The sequence below is a fragment of the Phalacrocorax aristotelis genome, chromosome 3, assembly GCF_949628215.1.
Source record: "Phalacrocorax aristotelis chromosome 3, bGulAri2.1, whole genome shotgun sequence".
NCBI lineage: Eukaryota > Metazoa > Chordata > Aves > Suliformes > Phalacrocoracidae > Phalacrocorax > Phalacrocorax aristotelis.
In genome coordinates, this window is record NC_134278.1 from 54,666,689 (window position 1) to 54,683,258 (window position 16,570).

The window sequence follows — 16,570 nt, forward strand, 5'->3', positions numbered from 1 at the left end:
GATGCTAGAAGAGACATCTGTGATTTCTGCTTTTTAAGAAGTGATACAGGTGTTGACCCAGCAAAAAGCATCCACAAAGCATAGTGGCTCTTCAGAGCTGATACTGCAGAAAGCCACAATTCATTACATGTTTTTATTTTTGTAAAGATCCACAAGAAGATCAGATTGCTGCAAGGATAGCTGTGCCAGCTGATGGTCCTAATGGTGCCGTCCTTATTCCCCTCCGCTGCCTGCTCCCACTCCTCTGCTGTCACTGCTGGAGCACCCTTTCTGTGCCCAAGTGGTAGGAGTAAACAGGGCCCCTCTTTTCCTTTAAATAGTGTACCAAACCAACTGTATTTGATGAACTTAATTGTGTAAACCAATGTCCAGTTCAGTTCCTGGCATCAGTTTTACAATACTTTGATGCAGTTGAACATCTACTCATTGATGCAGATGGGGAGAACTGAAATAGTTAAGATTTAGTCTGTTTCTTCTAGAAAAATTGATGTTCTTTACTGTTTGTTTCTGCTGGCAATAGAGTGGAAATCATGGCAAACAGTCTTTCTATCTAGGACTAACTGACAACCTTTTCAAAGCACATTGTATATTAGCATTTTGTTCCATGGCCAAGCATTCTTCACACTCCTTTTAATTTTCAATATTTATCAGGTCATGGTTTCCAAACTGAATAAAACCCCTCATTTTCAGAAAAGGTTGAGTTGCTTGATAAAGTTTTTCTTGGAAGATGTGGCTGGTAATGATGGAGTGTAATATGAGAGTAAGGAATTCTTTTAACTTTAAAAAATAGTATGGTGAGTTCAAGTTAAGTGATCAGAAAGCCCAGGCTCCTATTCTTTTAGGCCCTGTGTATCAAACAAACTTGTAGCAGGTTTGCTCACAACGGGTAAGCTGGAGCTTATGTGGCCAGTTATTATTACATGTATGCCTTCACCTAAGCTGTGCAGACAATCACAGTTTATATGTGTGTCTTTGAACAGTGCTACGTGTTTCTTTAGCTTTCAGTATGCAGTTCAGTTAATTAAGGAAACCTTGAAGTATAGAGTTTAATACAGTTGAATATGCATTCTGCTTCAGTGGTTTTGGCTTGGTGTTTTATTTTGGGTTGTTTCCCCCTCCCACAGGTACATTTATACCACTGTAATGAATTCTAAAGAGTCCCTAAATATTACTGGTTTGGTCACATTCCTCTGATGAAGGTGCTTTGGTTCTTTTGCAACCACCTGATAATTTTTGATGTGTTTTTTTATCTGTCTTATCAAAATCGGTGTAGTTTCTAAAGAGCTGCTGAGCTGAGGAATGGTGATCATGCCCAGTAGCCCTTCGGAGTTACCTGGTTGAGTCAGTAAGGCAAGGAGGTGTGTGGTCAGGTCTGGACCTAGTCAGCGAAGTGCTTGATGGTGTGCATGGTTGAAGGCAGTTTGGCTGTTAGAAATCCCTGCGGGGTTGGTTTGTCACAGCTGTATCCAGAACCATCCAGTTTGTATTTCCTCACTGTCTGGGGGATAGTTTTTATTGCAAATCCACACGTTTATTCTGTTTGGAGCTTTGTGATTGTTTTCATTATTGCTTTTGCTGGTCCTGCTTTTAAAGACATCACAGATGAGAAAATGTGTCTCTTTTTCCTCGCTTTCCTCGCTCTGTAGCATGGTTTGAGCCATAGTCATGCGATCCTGGGGTTTCACATGGATGATTCTCTCCATGTAGTTGTGGCTGGGGCCTCCACAGAGGTTTGCATGGAAAGGAAGGTGGACTCCTTTCTAGCTGCCTCCTCCCATCCACCAGTCACACCAAGCTGAGCCCTGCAAAGTTATGGGACAGGGCTCACTGGCTTTACCGAATCGTGGCTGTAGCAGCCACGGGTTAATGTCTTCATTTCATAGGAAGGCTGTCAGTGTGATTTAACCAAGAATAAATAAAAATTACTTTGTAGCCCTGCTGTCATCACAAGATATTCCAGATCTTGACTCTGGGTATGCTGCCTATGAATATACTATAGGTCAGTTTTCCTGTTAGGCTGTTGTTAATCTAAACAATGTGGTATGGTGGTCGCTTCTTATGTACAAGGTGAAAAAGTGGTTTACCTTCTCCATTCAATGCACACGTGCATGAGGGGAGAAAATGAGGGTGGTTCATGAATTCTTAAAATACAGACTATGAATTTTAGACAACACTGCAGGTGTTTGATGATGGTGAAATGCTGGGAAGTGTGTGTCCAGGTTTAAAAAGAAGGAGTTCTGGGAAATCTGTCTCTGTGTTCCATAATCTCTGGTCAGAAAGACCCTAATTTAGGGAACTCTTAGAACCATCCCTAAATTTATGTATGTGCTTAGTTGTCATTAATGTGCAGAAGTACTCACAGAAATCAAAGTGAGGAAAAGAATGCATGAAGTCCTTGCTGCTGGCTGGGAGTCTTTACTGACTGTGTAAGCTGTTTCAGTGTATGATCATCACAAAAAAAATTAGAGGTATTTTTGGTATTTTGTTTTTTTTTTTTCCTAATTATGAAAAAGCAGTTCTTTTCAACAGTTAAAAAAATGACATTATGCTTCAAACAATGTACTGGTTTGGCTGTTTTTTACCTCCTTCCTTTCAAAATATACTGTTGTATGGTTTCCTTATAGATGAGAATGCGAGTAGACATGAGTACATTTGGATAAAGTACGGTGCATGTTTCTTTATGTGTGTATGTGGTGAGAGACTATGTAGATATAGTAAAAGTATTTCCAAATAAAATGCCCTGTGATCTGCAGACTGTGTCCTGTAATGATTGGTTTACATCCAAAAAAGGGCAAAACTTACTTGCAAAATGCATTAAAATACTATGAAAATGTCATCTTCCGTTAGGCTCTGTTAAAGCAATTATGCTATGCACTGAAATATATAAATGTAGGCAGTTATAGGGTGCAGTATTATTTTTACCCTAGGCAGGAATGCATAAGAAAAGATGTACTTCTTGGCCAAAGACGCTTGCTCCCAAATTAATTTTAGGAGCTGAACCCAAGCATCTGTGGAGGGTCTGTATACCCAGTAGTCATGGAGGGACCCAGTCTGTCAAGGTTGTCTTATTGTCTATGCACTTACTAATGACGTTCTTGAATCAGGATGTGGGTCTTTAAGTAAGGTTTTAGCAGCCTAAGTTTCTGTTCGAAAATGTTGGCATCTATAGATAGGGAGCTGTGGGGAGGAATAAAAGGTTGCTTTGTACTTCAGCTTCTTATGAGTTTTATGACTGAATCCTATGAAACAGGTTTTCCATGGAAAAAAAAAATTCATATTTGTTTTTAGATTTTTCTTTCCTTCTATTTCTCCTTTTAATAATTGAAAACTACTGTTCATTATTTACATAAAGCTGTCTTTCTCGGGTCTGCTTTCTGTAACCTTTCCCCTCGGAAGAATTCTAGGAATTTGCTGGCTTTCCTCAGGGGGATCCTAGCTATGTTTTATCTGAGACTTCAGGCTAGATAGTTAGTAATTTTTACGAAGTAACTTACTATGTTTAAATACTTGCACTTAACCTCTGCATAGATTTGCCATTTGATTGCATTTTGAGGAGTCATGTACATAAGAAAATATGCACTTGAATTCAACATTCAGCCTTCTTCATAGCTGGCAGTAAACCTCCACATGCAAAATGGAGAGCCTCTTAGAAAAATAATAATAATGCAAAAACCCTAAATGCCCTGAAGGCAAAGTATTTCAGCAATTTTTCTAAGGCTTTGCTGCTTTCTTTTTTCTTTCTGACTCGGTGGTTTTTTTTGGTTTTTTTTTTTTTTTTAAAAACGAGGACGTGTCAGAACCGGAGGCCTCAAGCACAGTATAAAATGACCCCAGCGCAAACCTCCAGCATTCCTCATCCTTCCCTCTCCAGCTGCTAACATCAGCCAAGGCAGCATGCAGGCTTGGCTGCTGCCAGCACAAGCTCCCTGGCTCTCCCCCTTCCTCCTCCCCTCCCACCCTTCTCTGCTTGCCAGTACAGTCAGCACTGCTTCTATTAGGCACCATTGCAATTATTTGAAATCTTGAGTACAAGAGCTGTCAGTGTGTTGCTTCACCTCGTAACAGCTACTAGAGGGAAAGATGTGGGAGGGAGGGGCTTTCTTCAAAGTGTACAGGGTTTTTTTTTAAGATTAATTGCTCAGGAGGTATTTTGTCTGAAGTATTCATACAGAAATGATTTGAAAGCCACCTGGTCAATATGTGGGGTTCTTTAAATCTAGACAGAATCGTATTTCCTAGACAGCATCCTGAACTGTGGTGTCTCACGGATTCACTTTCTAACTGTCTCTTTCACATCCATCTGCCACAGGATATTTCAAAGATGGTTTGGCTGCCATTGAGACTTGGAGATCTGATGCCACAATGAGGACTCACACACGGGGAGCCCCGAGTGTGTTTTTCATACATGCGGTTTGCTTCGCCGTTGCCTACGGTGCCAGGGAGGACCCAGACGCGATGGTACCTTTTGTCAATGCAAACTATGACAGCTACCCCATGCTCTACTTCTCCAAAGGGGATGTGGAGGCTCTGCGTCTCCAGGCTGCCACCACGCACCAGCACATTGCGGCTCGTCTGACTGAGGCAGTGCAAACGATGCTGTTGAATCCTCAGGAGTACCTTCCTCCCTGGGACCCAAAGGAGTTCAGCTCTCGGTGGAATGAAATTTATGGCAACAACCTTGGGGCCCTGGCAATGTTCTGTGTGCTCTACCCTGAAAACATTGAGGCCATCAGCATGGCCATGGATTACATGGAGAGGATGGCGGCTCAGCCTAGTTGGTAGATTTTTGTCTTTTTCTTTAAGTTGTTCTTACTGTATAAGCTGATTGCGGTTGGAGTGAGCGGATGAGTGAATTGCCTAAATATTTTCAGTTGTTCTAACGTTCACTTTAACAGCGACTAACTTGCTGAATGCATTTATCCTCATCTCGACCAGCAGTGACACACAGCTTTGCACCTTCACTGGACTTACCTACCCAGTTGCAGATTTATGCTGAAAGAAGGAGCGTGGCCCTTTGTGTACCATCCTAATTGCTGTAAAGTTAAAAAAAAAAAAAAGAAAAATCCCAAACCACTCCCAGTCAGGAGGCAGGGTTTCACACCTGATTTTCATGTTATTCTTTAATCTCTTTTTTTCTAGGCCTGTACATATCTTTTGGATAGTTCTTCCTGTGGAAGAATTCAGGAAAGGGGGACCTATGAAAAAGGTATAACTGGGTGTAGGTATAAATGACATGTGAGTTTCTGCAGTCTGCTCTAATATCTGTCTGAGCTTCAGTTCAGACTTGCAGGTCCACTTGGCTGTACAGTTCATGGGCATGGGCCTCTCCTTAAGACATGCTAGGGCATGATAAAGGTAGTTGTCCATCTGATTACTTTACTGGAACTGCCTGAGTAACTGGCATTTTGATGACCACCTCCTGGATTACCTTGACCTGGATGTGAGATGTCATCCACGAGTTATTTGGTCCTCGCTGTGCCACACCCTTTCTATGGGGACAGAAGTTAATGTTCTCACTGTACAAGTGAGTCTGGCAATTGGGACCCCAAGGTCTCTCTCCTTCACCCGATCTTCCCTTCTCAAACCCACCAGCACTTTTTCTCCCTTTTTTCCTCAGGCAGACGCATTTCCCCTACCCCCTGCAGCAGCTGCCACCCGGTGCCCCATGTAGGCTGAGGCCCAGGGTTGCTGCCTCTGTGAGGAGGTCAGAGGATGGAAACGTGGGCTTTGCCAGGACTTTGGCTTCTGTCCAGGGCAGTGAGCTGGAGCTGTGATGGGGCATTGCTTCCCTCTGTCACAGCTGCTGTCCTACAGCTCTGTGGTGACAGCAGCTCAGTAGAAGTCTGAGTCAGGTTTCCAGTCAGCACAGGAAGAAGCATTAACTGTTCAAGCAGTATTCACTGCTCAGAATACTATTCCTTCCGTTCTTTGGGTTCAGACCAACTAGTAGTGGCCTATAAATGGCATCCATCCGTGGACCGTCATTGGAATTATGCTGGATTTGAGCTAGCATAACTTGGGATCCATATCCTCCTGATGGGCATGATTTAAAAGGCATTACAGTGTTGGGATTCCCCTATACCAAGCATTAAAGTGGTCAATGCCACAGAAGTACAGGAACTAGAACAAAAGAAGTGGTGAGAGAGAGGAGTGACACACTGGGCTTAAGTTGCATGCATGTCACAGAAGGGAGGATGCATGGGAGTTGGGAAGAAAGGTACTGGCACAACAGGATGGTCGTGATTTCCAAAATCTTCCACTGAAGCACAGCAATACAAAGCTTCAGTCTTACTTGCCTCCAGAGGCAGTCTGTGTTTCTCCTGGCACACTGGCAGAGGGGTAGATCTCTACAGAGGTGAATCCAAGGTGTAACCATCTCCAGCAGGACCTACAGACTGCTCCAATGTCAACACCTGCCTCTGTAGTTTCATTGTTTGCACTCTTTCTTAACTTGCTTTGGGTAGTGTAAATGCATAGTTACGTGGCTGTCTGTGTTAATGGAATAAGAAAGAGGAGCAAGTAATATTTTGAGTAGTGGAGCTTATTTGTGTCTGTCTTTCTCAGTTTTCTATGTCTCACTCATTGTCTCGATAACCTCATTTCAGTTCCTTGTGTCATGTGATTCCTGCCTGGCGTTAATTGTGGTTCCTCTGTCCCGTGTCATAATGTTCTCCTTTGTCCCAGCTGACCAGATACCAATCAGAACTGAGCAGATATCCTGTTTCCACTGGGCTGTGATGATACTTAGCTCCTCCAAACTATTGTTTTCCTCTTGCAAGTATCTTGTATTACCTCAGTGAAAGAGAAGCCATGCTTTTCCCATCTTTCCTTTCTGATGTAGACATGCCATTCAGCAAACAATCAAGCTTTAATCAAGGTTCTCCGCATTGCAAAAGAAGCGGGTACTATGTGCTTAGCAGGGAAAGTACAGAGGAGGAAATCAGAAACATAGGCAATAGGGCTGGGGTAAGCTGCCCTTTGTATAACTTCCAACTGGCCAGCTTTTCAAATGCTGTGACAGAAACATGGATCTGGTTTCTGTTTTTTTTTCCCTTTGAGAACTTTTGGCCAAATGCTGTCAACATGGAGTTCACACTATAGCTCCATCAGTGATGGCAGTACAGATCCCTCTCCCTTGTCCAACAGTGGCTTTCAGGAAACTGTAGGAATGTAACATCTCTGAGGCATGTACTGCTCTGACTAGCTTTGCTCAGATAGGTCAGAAGGTTCACAAGCTGAAGGAATGGGCAGACAGATTTACTATGTAAATCTGGTTTTCCTAAGAAACTCAACTAAAAAGTACCAGAAAACAGGTTACTGCACACACTTCTCCACTTAAGATAAGACTAGGAGAACAAACATGGCAAATAGGAGAGTTGTGGCCTGAGTGCTCTAGCAGGCATTTAGGTGTTATGGCATCTAAGCACTGCCTAAGACTGTACATGAACTGTTCTGGCAATGTCACAGTAATGGGATTTAAAAAAAATAATGAAATTTGTCCAGTCCATTTAGGCATGTTTAGTTTGTCTCTGACTGTGGGGAAAATATCATTCTGGGTGGTATATTACAAACATTATCCTTACTAAATAGTTTGAGGGCACATGTGTTCCCATCAGGAGGGTGGAAAGAACGAGTGGTTTTGATGTTGCCCATGTTTTGAGCCTTGAATGTTAAGAGGTTCATCTGCAAAACTCCTTATGTCATCAGTAAAGAGGGCTTGTCCAGAGAGGTGTCAGTAAGATAAGTAAATCAGAGGAACTTCTCTCTCTCTCGACTTTCTCTGTAATGCAGGTGCCTAGACTGCCGTGTAAATTGCCTGGAAAAAATGTTTTTTTATCACTGACAGATTCATCACCGTGTGTTGGAAAGTTAAATCTGGTGGTCATATAGATTCGTTATTGACAACTTGATTCTTTCACCGGTATAATCTGGATTTCTTTTGACTTCTGCTGACAAGGCATTGACTCTAAAATAGCTCTAGAATTAAAAAAATTCAGTTGGATGAGTTTCCTCTAATTTTTGTGGTGATATTAAATAAAATTTAAGCCTTACCAGAAAACAAAAGTGTATTTTGGTAGTGTGTGCAGTAGCTGGGTAAAATAAATATAGTTTAAGATGTCACTGGTTATTCGCCCCAGAATGCCAGGAGATTAAGGAGAGTGACATTTTAAATTTTATCTCTACATTAGCGAGAGTTGTCAATAGTTCAGTATCTCAGGATACAATTATGAGAAAGCCCACTGGTAATTGATGCATGCACGGAAGGGGGATGTAATTAAATGGTTTTGGCTTTTTTCATCAATTACGATAGTAATTTTATATCACATAATAAAGTGCACCCTTAACTGAGTTCACATTCATGTAGGCTAACAGAGCTTGAGCTGTTTGTCATAACAGCCGATGTTGATAGGCATGCTGCTCATAACAGAGCATCTGTAATTGCTACATCCTGGAGTAGGTTTACATTTTAAAGTAAACAAAGGGGCAATGGCTAACAGCTAACTATAACAGTCACCTGAAATAATATGGGAGCGGACAAAGTTTTGGAGACAAACAAGAGCAGGGAAATGTAGTGCATTGATATTCCAATAAATATAGATGAACTTTAATGGGTTTGCCTGTAAAAATTAAGAGCTGGTGTTAAATAACTCGCTTGCATTTCCTGGGATTTGATATCTAGGTGCTGCCTAAAATCTTAGGGAAAGTTTGTCCTTAAATATAAGCTGTATTACCTTGTTTTACAGAGAACAGAGGATGTAGATGCGTTTTCTGGCATTTTATCTCTGACCAGCCCCTAGAGCACTCCCCGCCAGAAGTGCGTTTTTGGCCGAGGGGATCAGTACTCGTGATTCTTTCCATATGCCGCCTCGGCCCATTCCTGCGCTGAGTGGAGTGATGTAATTGGAGTCACACATCGTGCAGAAATAAGAGTCCGGTCAGTTTCTGTGTTTTGGACAAAGCAGTGAAAAACTCACTACTTTACTAAGCCCACCTTATAACCAAATGCCTTAGAAGTTTACAAATTCTGCAATTCTGCACCCTCCTTACAGCAGAAGAGACGTCCCCATTTGCAATTGCCAAACAAGAGATTTCTGTACTTTTTTTTTTTCTTTTTTTGTGCTTAGTTGACGCACCGTTTTTAGAGACCAGTACGTTACCAATGTGCAGTAAGGTGTGGGATTTGACAGTAAGCCTGGCCCTGTGGGTTTCATAGGGGAGATAATTACTGTCGAGCATGTGCAAACATTCCAAGGAAGTGGCAGCGAGTAAGGAGAAGTTAATGGGAGGCTTTGGCATAACAAATCTGTAACCTTTCTGCTATTTCTTATTAACCAGCAATCCTGTAGCCTTCTGTTAGTCCCTGTTTATTAAAAGCATTGGAGCAGTCTATAGGACCATTGCTGGTAGTATCCAGAGAGTGCTCAGTGTCAGACAATATGGAACACAAAGTAAAAATACATAAATATAATTAAATGTTTAGATAAATGTATAACAAATAAATTCACGTGCCGAGCTGAAATAAAGTGGGTCTCTGTGCTGACACCACAAATTCAGAACATCTGTTTGACTCCCAATAATCAACCAGCAGTCACATTCAAAGAAAACTTAGGAGAGTTTTATAAGACTGCGGCATAGAAGTTAGTACAAAAGAAGCTTGGGGTATGCTGAGATAGTCTCCTACAGGGAGGAAGAAAAAGAGAAAGAAGGTTAGGAGGATGAATTTGGTGTCTGGAATATATATTGTGTTAGTAAGTGAATATCAAACCCTCATGCTGTTTTTATCTTCTTCATATGTAGCATTTAAAAATAGAAATTGCACGACTGTGAAATTAAATGGCTAGCTGGATTTTGAAGAGTTTCTTTTATACCTTCTTTCTTAATTGACAGGATCTCTAGGAGATAAATTGGTGCTGCAGTTCTGTGGTAGTTACAGGGAGCTCATTTTGTGGCACGCCTGGTATAAAAATTTGCTACAAGAGCTAGAGGTAATCTGTTAAAATAATAACACAACTACATTTCTGTCTGCTAATATGGCACTGAGAACTACTAAAACAGACTCGGTTCTTGTTCATTAATGTGCCAATGCAGAAGGATCATGATTGACACTAAGAGCGAGCCCAGTGTGAAAAGGGCTCTCTTATGATCAAAGCCAAAAACGAGAGAAGGGGATCTGAAAGAGCTTTAGAAGTGGCAGAAGGATGATTACAGACCTATGGGGAAACAGAGAGAAAGATGATAGAAAGTAGATGAAGGTTTCCAAAGGAGTAGTTTTAGTTGCCTCCTCAACACCTAAGCAGTGCAACCCTACTTTTATAGGAAGCTCTTAAAACTTCTGAAAAATGTTGTCTATCTATTGCTTTTTTCCCCCGTATCGACATGAAGGTAGCCCTTTACATTTAACCACTCCTTTGCCTGTCTGTCTGTGAAATGAGCTGCAGCGAACACAAGCACGTTGGAGTGGCTGCTGCTGAAACAGGACTGGTAAAGAGATTGGGGCAAACCTGTCATGTTTTACCTCAGACATATAAATCATTAATTTTTCAAGGGCTTTTCTCTTCTTAACATTTTTATTGTTGCAAATGACCGAGCACTTAGGTCGTGCAGATAATGGGGTTTTTCTTTTGGCAGCTGACCAGAAAAATGTGGAAAGGGTGAAAGCTGAGAGGTTGTTTTGGATTAAACAGATTTTTTCAAGGATTTTTTCTTTTTTCTTTCCCAAACGAAAATTGGAAGATATTGTTCCGTTGGTGAAGAAAATATTCTGTTTGAGCACAAGAAAATATTTTGTTTTGGAGGTTTTGTAAGAAAAATACTGAAAATTGAGTCTAGTTTATAAAATAAATGTTGGTGGTCTCATTCCCCTTGGTAGGTACACTCCCTCTTAGTATGTATGCTCCCTCTGGCCACGGAAGAATATTTCTCTCCTTTGCCTGACGGAAGGTTTAAAGCTGTATCTCCTACCCCCAGAAGTGGATCAGAAAAATAGCAAGGGTCTGTGGAGTGCCAGGGCATTGCCATTGGCATTGGGAAGACTGTACAACTACGCAATAGATTTCAGGATCGAGAGGTCGGTTGGCCCCATTACATGCTTTATTGCATCCACACTTGACATTCAGTGTGCATTAAATTCAACCATGCTGTTAGCTAGCTACCATGTCTAAGATAGATCACATTGAAATGTACTAGAGGGCTGTCCTTGAACTAGTTTTCACCTGTAAGGCTTCAGAAAAGAGCCCTGACTCATTTCCTTTGCATCCGCCTAGTGAGAGTGAGAGGTTCAGTACTGCGGAGGGCTTATTGGCATGCTTACTTCAATCATTAGCTTAATCTAATGCAGAGTTATTCTGCAGTAAGTAATTTGTTATGGGAAAGTTTGGAGCATTAAACTTCAGGATGTGGATTAATTGCATAATACAGATATCAGGATGTGCTTAATGCTTCATTTTGCATGCAGTGATGGCAGATTACTTCCATAGAGGCTAGAAATCAGATCTCCCACTGCTTGGAAGGGTATTCTATTTTTCATGTTAGTGTTATTTTCCTATTTACTTGGATTTGCTTTTAAGAACTGGATACAAAGTGTAGGAAAGGCGATTCTAAACAGGCCATGATCAAGGAATTCAGAGGCAGGACAGTTTGATTTAAATCCTGCCCTGAACTGGGCAGATAGTGGTTTTTCCCTCTTGGTTCATATTTCTTAAAGAAAAGCTAATACTGCTGGTTTCACTAAGGAAGTGCTTATCTGTAGAGAGAAATGAGGGAAAGATACAGAAAACAGTTTCTACTGAGAAGAGAGACATTAGTAGCATTAGGAATGTTGTCAAGAAATTGAGAGGTTCTGGTAATCTTACCACAATTTTTCGTGGTGGTGGTGGTGGTGTTGATGATGTTGAATTTTACTTCCCATCCAAAATTCTATACAATTGGTATACTCATTTAGAGCACAGAATCGCATTTATTGAAGGTGGTATCTACACTCTTAGCCTTGGACAATGCAGTCCATGTGTGATGATTCTTGACGTCATAAACTGATGGCCAAAGAACTGGGTCTTAACTCCCTCTTCAGTTTCATTGTTTATTGTGTAAGGTGGCAAACCTAAAACAAATAACCACATTGCACTATGCTAAAATTCTCAACACAAGTATGAAAACCATACTACTTATCCATAATACCAACTTTAACCATCATCTCTCTAGTTTCTTCATGGAGGATTTATATCCAGCTCTAAATGTGTAAAATAACGTAACAAAAATATTTTATGTGAGAAAGATGAAGAGAATTTAAAAGAACACTCCAAGCATGTATTTGTCCTGTGCCATTCACGGAATTTGTCCGCAGCGGTTCTTTGTGTGGAACAACGCATATGGCTTTGGATGTTTATGGAGTTTGATCATTAGGCAGCAAACTCGTTCAACGCTCTTTGCTCTTTTGTAGACCTTCTCAAGTTTCCAGATAGGCACCCCTTCCAAATGTAGGTATAGGTATATAAATTTAAAAAAAAATGTGGTTTTTTTGTACTATCTGTAGGGTTGCGTTTATGGTTTAGCTGTTATTTTAAAATATGTTTTAGAAATTTTGGAACAGTTGCCTTTGCTAAAAGTGCTTATGTTTGCAACTAAGTAGCTGCTATATACTGAAGAATCCATTATACATATTTTTATTTACTTTGCATTCTCTTTTTGTAACATCTGATACCTTTAAAAGAGGCTAAGGCAGCATTGAGGTAAAGGTTGCTTGCTGTCTTCAGACACGGTTAATTGCTAAGCTGAGGTTCGTACTATCTGATGTTGAGTTTTACTCCTGAGAGGCTTAGAAAGTAGCTGTTTTCCAGTGCAAAGCATTGGCATGTTTTTACCTATCTTTATTTGTATAAAAACACACAGCGCTTTTTTTTAATATTTCAGAGCAATGTAGTTAATAGACAGCCCTGAAAACTTTTTTTCACATAGTATGTTCAGTGCAGGCCTATGGTACCATGCTTTCCTGTGGTTTATCAGCCAGGCTGTTTACCAAATTTGACACTGGAGATCCATTTGAAAAATGAGAGCGTAATTTAAATACAAAAAGCATTTAATGCTTCCTTCTTGACCATTCTCCTGGTGAATCATATTCCACAGTTTGGTGTACATTGCTTGGTTCCACTGAAATTCAGTTAATGGAGGTGCACTGATTTATATAGCCTAAGGAGTTATGACTTGAAGACAGCTTCACTTTAAGAACAGATGTTGGCTGTAGCTTTGTATGTTTAGAAATAAGGGTCTTTAAATCATCATCTTTAATTTTTCTCTATTACTTGTGTGCATCTCTTCTGGTAAATCGTGTATAAGTCTTACTGTACAGAATTGCAATTTGAGGGAAGTTATGATAAAATTACTTTGTCTAACCTGAGGTGCATAACTATGCTAGTATGTAGGCTTAGGATGACTAACATAAGGTTTTTTACACTGAAGGGTTTGGGTGGTTTTTTTTTTTTCTGAAGAAATCAACAACCTAAATGCAGTCATAACTGATCGCTTTAGTACTTCCTATGTAAAACAGGGGTTTCTACTTCATCAGAAGTGGTGCCACAGAGACTAATATACCCTCTTACACTATAGAATTTGATGCAGTATTGCATTCAAAACCAAATATAAAGTTAACATACATCTTAACAATGAAAGTTACAATACATCAGTTCCACTGTCAAATCCCATTTAAGATGAAATCAGGTAAAGATTGTTAAATAGCTTTAAGCACACTCTAATTAGCAATTTTTATGTTGTTACAAGGACACTGAACTTTGAATTGAATTAAATGTTTTAAATTAACTCAAATTCTTTCACTGTTCTTTTCTTCCCCCCAATGTATAGCTTAGCCTCAATCACTTTGGAGTTGTTCCAGGCAGAGGCCTTTAAAGTGATATTTCCTGTACCCGTTTGAACTCTGATTTCTGAATGCGGAAAGGCTTAGTGAAAAGCAAAACTAAAAATGCTTTGGAAATTAGGATTCATAATATAGCTGATCAAAGGTATGTTCATGTGTCAGAGGATTTCTGATAGCAATCACGGTGCCAGGGTGTTGCATATAACTGTCATAGAATGCAACTTTACGTATAGGACTAACAGCATTTTAAGAGCTTTTTCAATGATAAGGAAAGATGAAAAAGCAGACGGAGAGATGCAAAGAATTAATTGACATTGATGAATAACCAGTTAATTCAGATTTTCAATCTTTGTGCCTCAGTGGCTAATGGCTCCACATAAATCCAGAGAGTCGGAAGTTTTGCGTACACAGTTCAGCTACATTTTTTTCCAGTTTATCTAGGAACACCATGTAAATATTTTGGCTTCCAGGTCTGTAATTTTTTTGCACAACAATTAAGTGAAAACATAAGTAAGAAACCTTACTATATCTGGCTAGAAGTCTTCACTGATAAGCTTAGAGTTTGAACCAGGAAAAAAATGACAGAGAAACATTCCCAGCGTTGACCACAGAGAATAGCATGCGGATGTGGGGAAGATGAGTAGTAAATTTCTAGAACTCTTTTTTCCTGATGCTTTGACAGTTATTTGTTACCACACTTATAGCTGTCTCTCTTAATATTGTTCACGACCATTTTCTGTCAATGCCTGTCTGTTAACCAAGAAACAAACTTGTGCAAACAAAATAATCCAGTCCAATAAAAACCTTGGTTAGAAAAAAGTCAAATCCTGCTGCTCAGTGCTGAATGCATTCATGTATTTAACTTAAAATCTGTGAGATGAAGATTTCCTTTTAAAAAAAGGAAAAATGAATGTATAACTTCACTCAGCAGAAGATGGGACTGAAGCTGAAGGAAGGTGAGCACTTAAAACTGTTGGAAATTCAGCTAATCAAAAAGCCTACGCAGGCTTTCCTTATATGCGGGTATGAATGTGCCACAGTCATTTGAGTTCTTCCTATGATGTTAGATATACTGAAATGAAAATTAGAGGTCTTTTTTCTCACTTGTACATGTTGTGTTTTACCATAGCTGCAGTGCCCTAGGCTGATGGTCATAATGTGTTCAATTATGTGGGTCAATTAATGGGTCAGTATGTGGTTCATTCGTGCGTTTTCAATGCAAGTAAATGCTCCTATAGCAGAGTGAGGATTTTTTTTAAGTCTTACTCTTCTGGTATTTTTTTCTCATCTGTTTGTTCACACTACTGCTTACACAAATTAAGATGAAACCATATTTCTAGTCATAGAAGAGTTGAAGCTGGAAGGTGCACGTCTTCAGGAGCACAACACAATTTCCAATAATTACAGTAGGAAGCTTTCAACAATTTAAAATTAATTTCTGTAACAAAACGTATATTGCAAAGAAAGTGAAAGAAGAGAACAACCATGAAAGCAGCTGATGATTGTTCAGTTTATCAAAGATTTTTTTTCACTATGTATTTCTTCACATTTCCTTTTCTGTAGAACCATGGTCTGAAAGTGCTGTCAGTACTGCAAAGCTAAAGTCTTTGATATGCAATATATGCTTGATTTAAGAGAAATATTTGTCCTATACTACCTCTACCTCCATTATGAATTTTCTTGGTACAAATGTACTACTATGCTAAGTTCAGTGTACTCATTGGATACAAGCAAGTAGTTCCTAGAAAATAATTTTGAGTAGTGGCATCATTTTACCTCTATTTTATGTGAAATGCTGGATTTTTTAATGCTGTTAAGTGTGTTAATTTGAACAGTAGTCATGAAGGTAAATTTCATCGTCTTCTATCCTTGAATGCATTTGGGAAATGAAGAAACAGCAAAGAGAGTTATTTTATTTTACTTGCTTTAAAGACAGCTTCAGTCCCATAGCCTCCATTCAGGAATTTATCAATGTTTGGCTCCTTGGGAAATGGAAAAACATTGTTAGAGATTTTTGGAGGAGTATAAACTATGGAATATTACTTTCTCACAAAAATGATGTGAATCTTGCTTCAGTTAAATAGATTCTGTTTCTGTGCAATCCATATTCTGCATGTCTGACTTCCCAAGCAAAACCCAGAATATTGCAAGCACTGTTTTAATATTTAACAACTTAATCTTTCCAATAAAATTAATGAGCTTTGAAGGTTAATATTGTCCAGACTTAGGAAGAAAACAATGGTCTCAGAGACTTGGTAAGTAGCTTACGACTGTGTTAAAATTCAACTTGAATTGCCTAACTTCAAAGATATTAAGTCATACACACTTCACAGTACAGTAATAGAGAAAAATAAGTAGGTAAAACTCAATTAATTGGCATCTTTCTTTATTGACAGGCTAGTGAAGGATGCCCCGTGGGATGAGGTCCCTCTCGCTCACTCCTTAGTTGGTTTTGCCACTGCGTATGACTTCTTGTACAGCTATCTTAGCAAGATTCAACAGGAGAGATTTCTTGAGGTAATTGCCAATGCCTCGGGATATATGTACGAAACATCATACAGACGTGGATGGGGCTTCCAGTACCTCCACAACCACCAGCCTACCAACTGTGTGGCCCTGCTGGCTGGAAGCCTGGTTCTGATGAATCAAGGTATGTGCTAAACCATAGGAATGTTTTGCTGAACTGTATCAACTCCATCAGCCATT

General features: G+C 39.8%; 1 protein-coding gene across 8 annotated transcripts in view; it reads left to right on the forward strand.

Moving 5' to 3' along the window:
- The window catches only part of DSE (dermatan sulfate epimerase), a 37,150-nt gene that overhangs the window by 9,609 nt on the left and 10,971 nt on the right, over positions 1-16,570 (forward strand). For 2 of the 8 annotated variants that reach the window (XM_075087484.1, XM_075087485.1), the window contains 2 exons: positions 4,310-4,778; positions 16,261-16,514. In XM_075087484.1, coding sequence (XP_074943585.1) covers positions 4,363-4,778; positions 16,261-16,514 — 670 coding nt within the window. In that variant the 5' untranslated portion in view covers positions 4,310-4,362. Of the gene's footprint in view, positions 1-4,309; positions 4,779-5,144; positions 5,207-12,541; positions 14,010-16,260; positions 16,515-16,570 lie in introns of those variants that run through there. The other 6 variants (XM_075087487.1, XM_075087489.1, XM_075087486.1 and 3 more) reach the window with 6 other exon arrangements.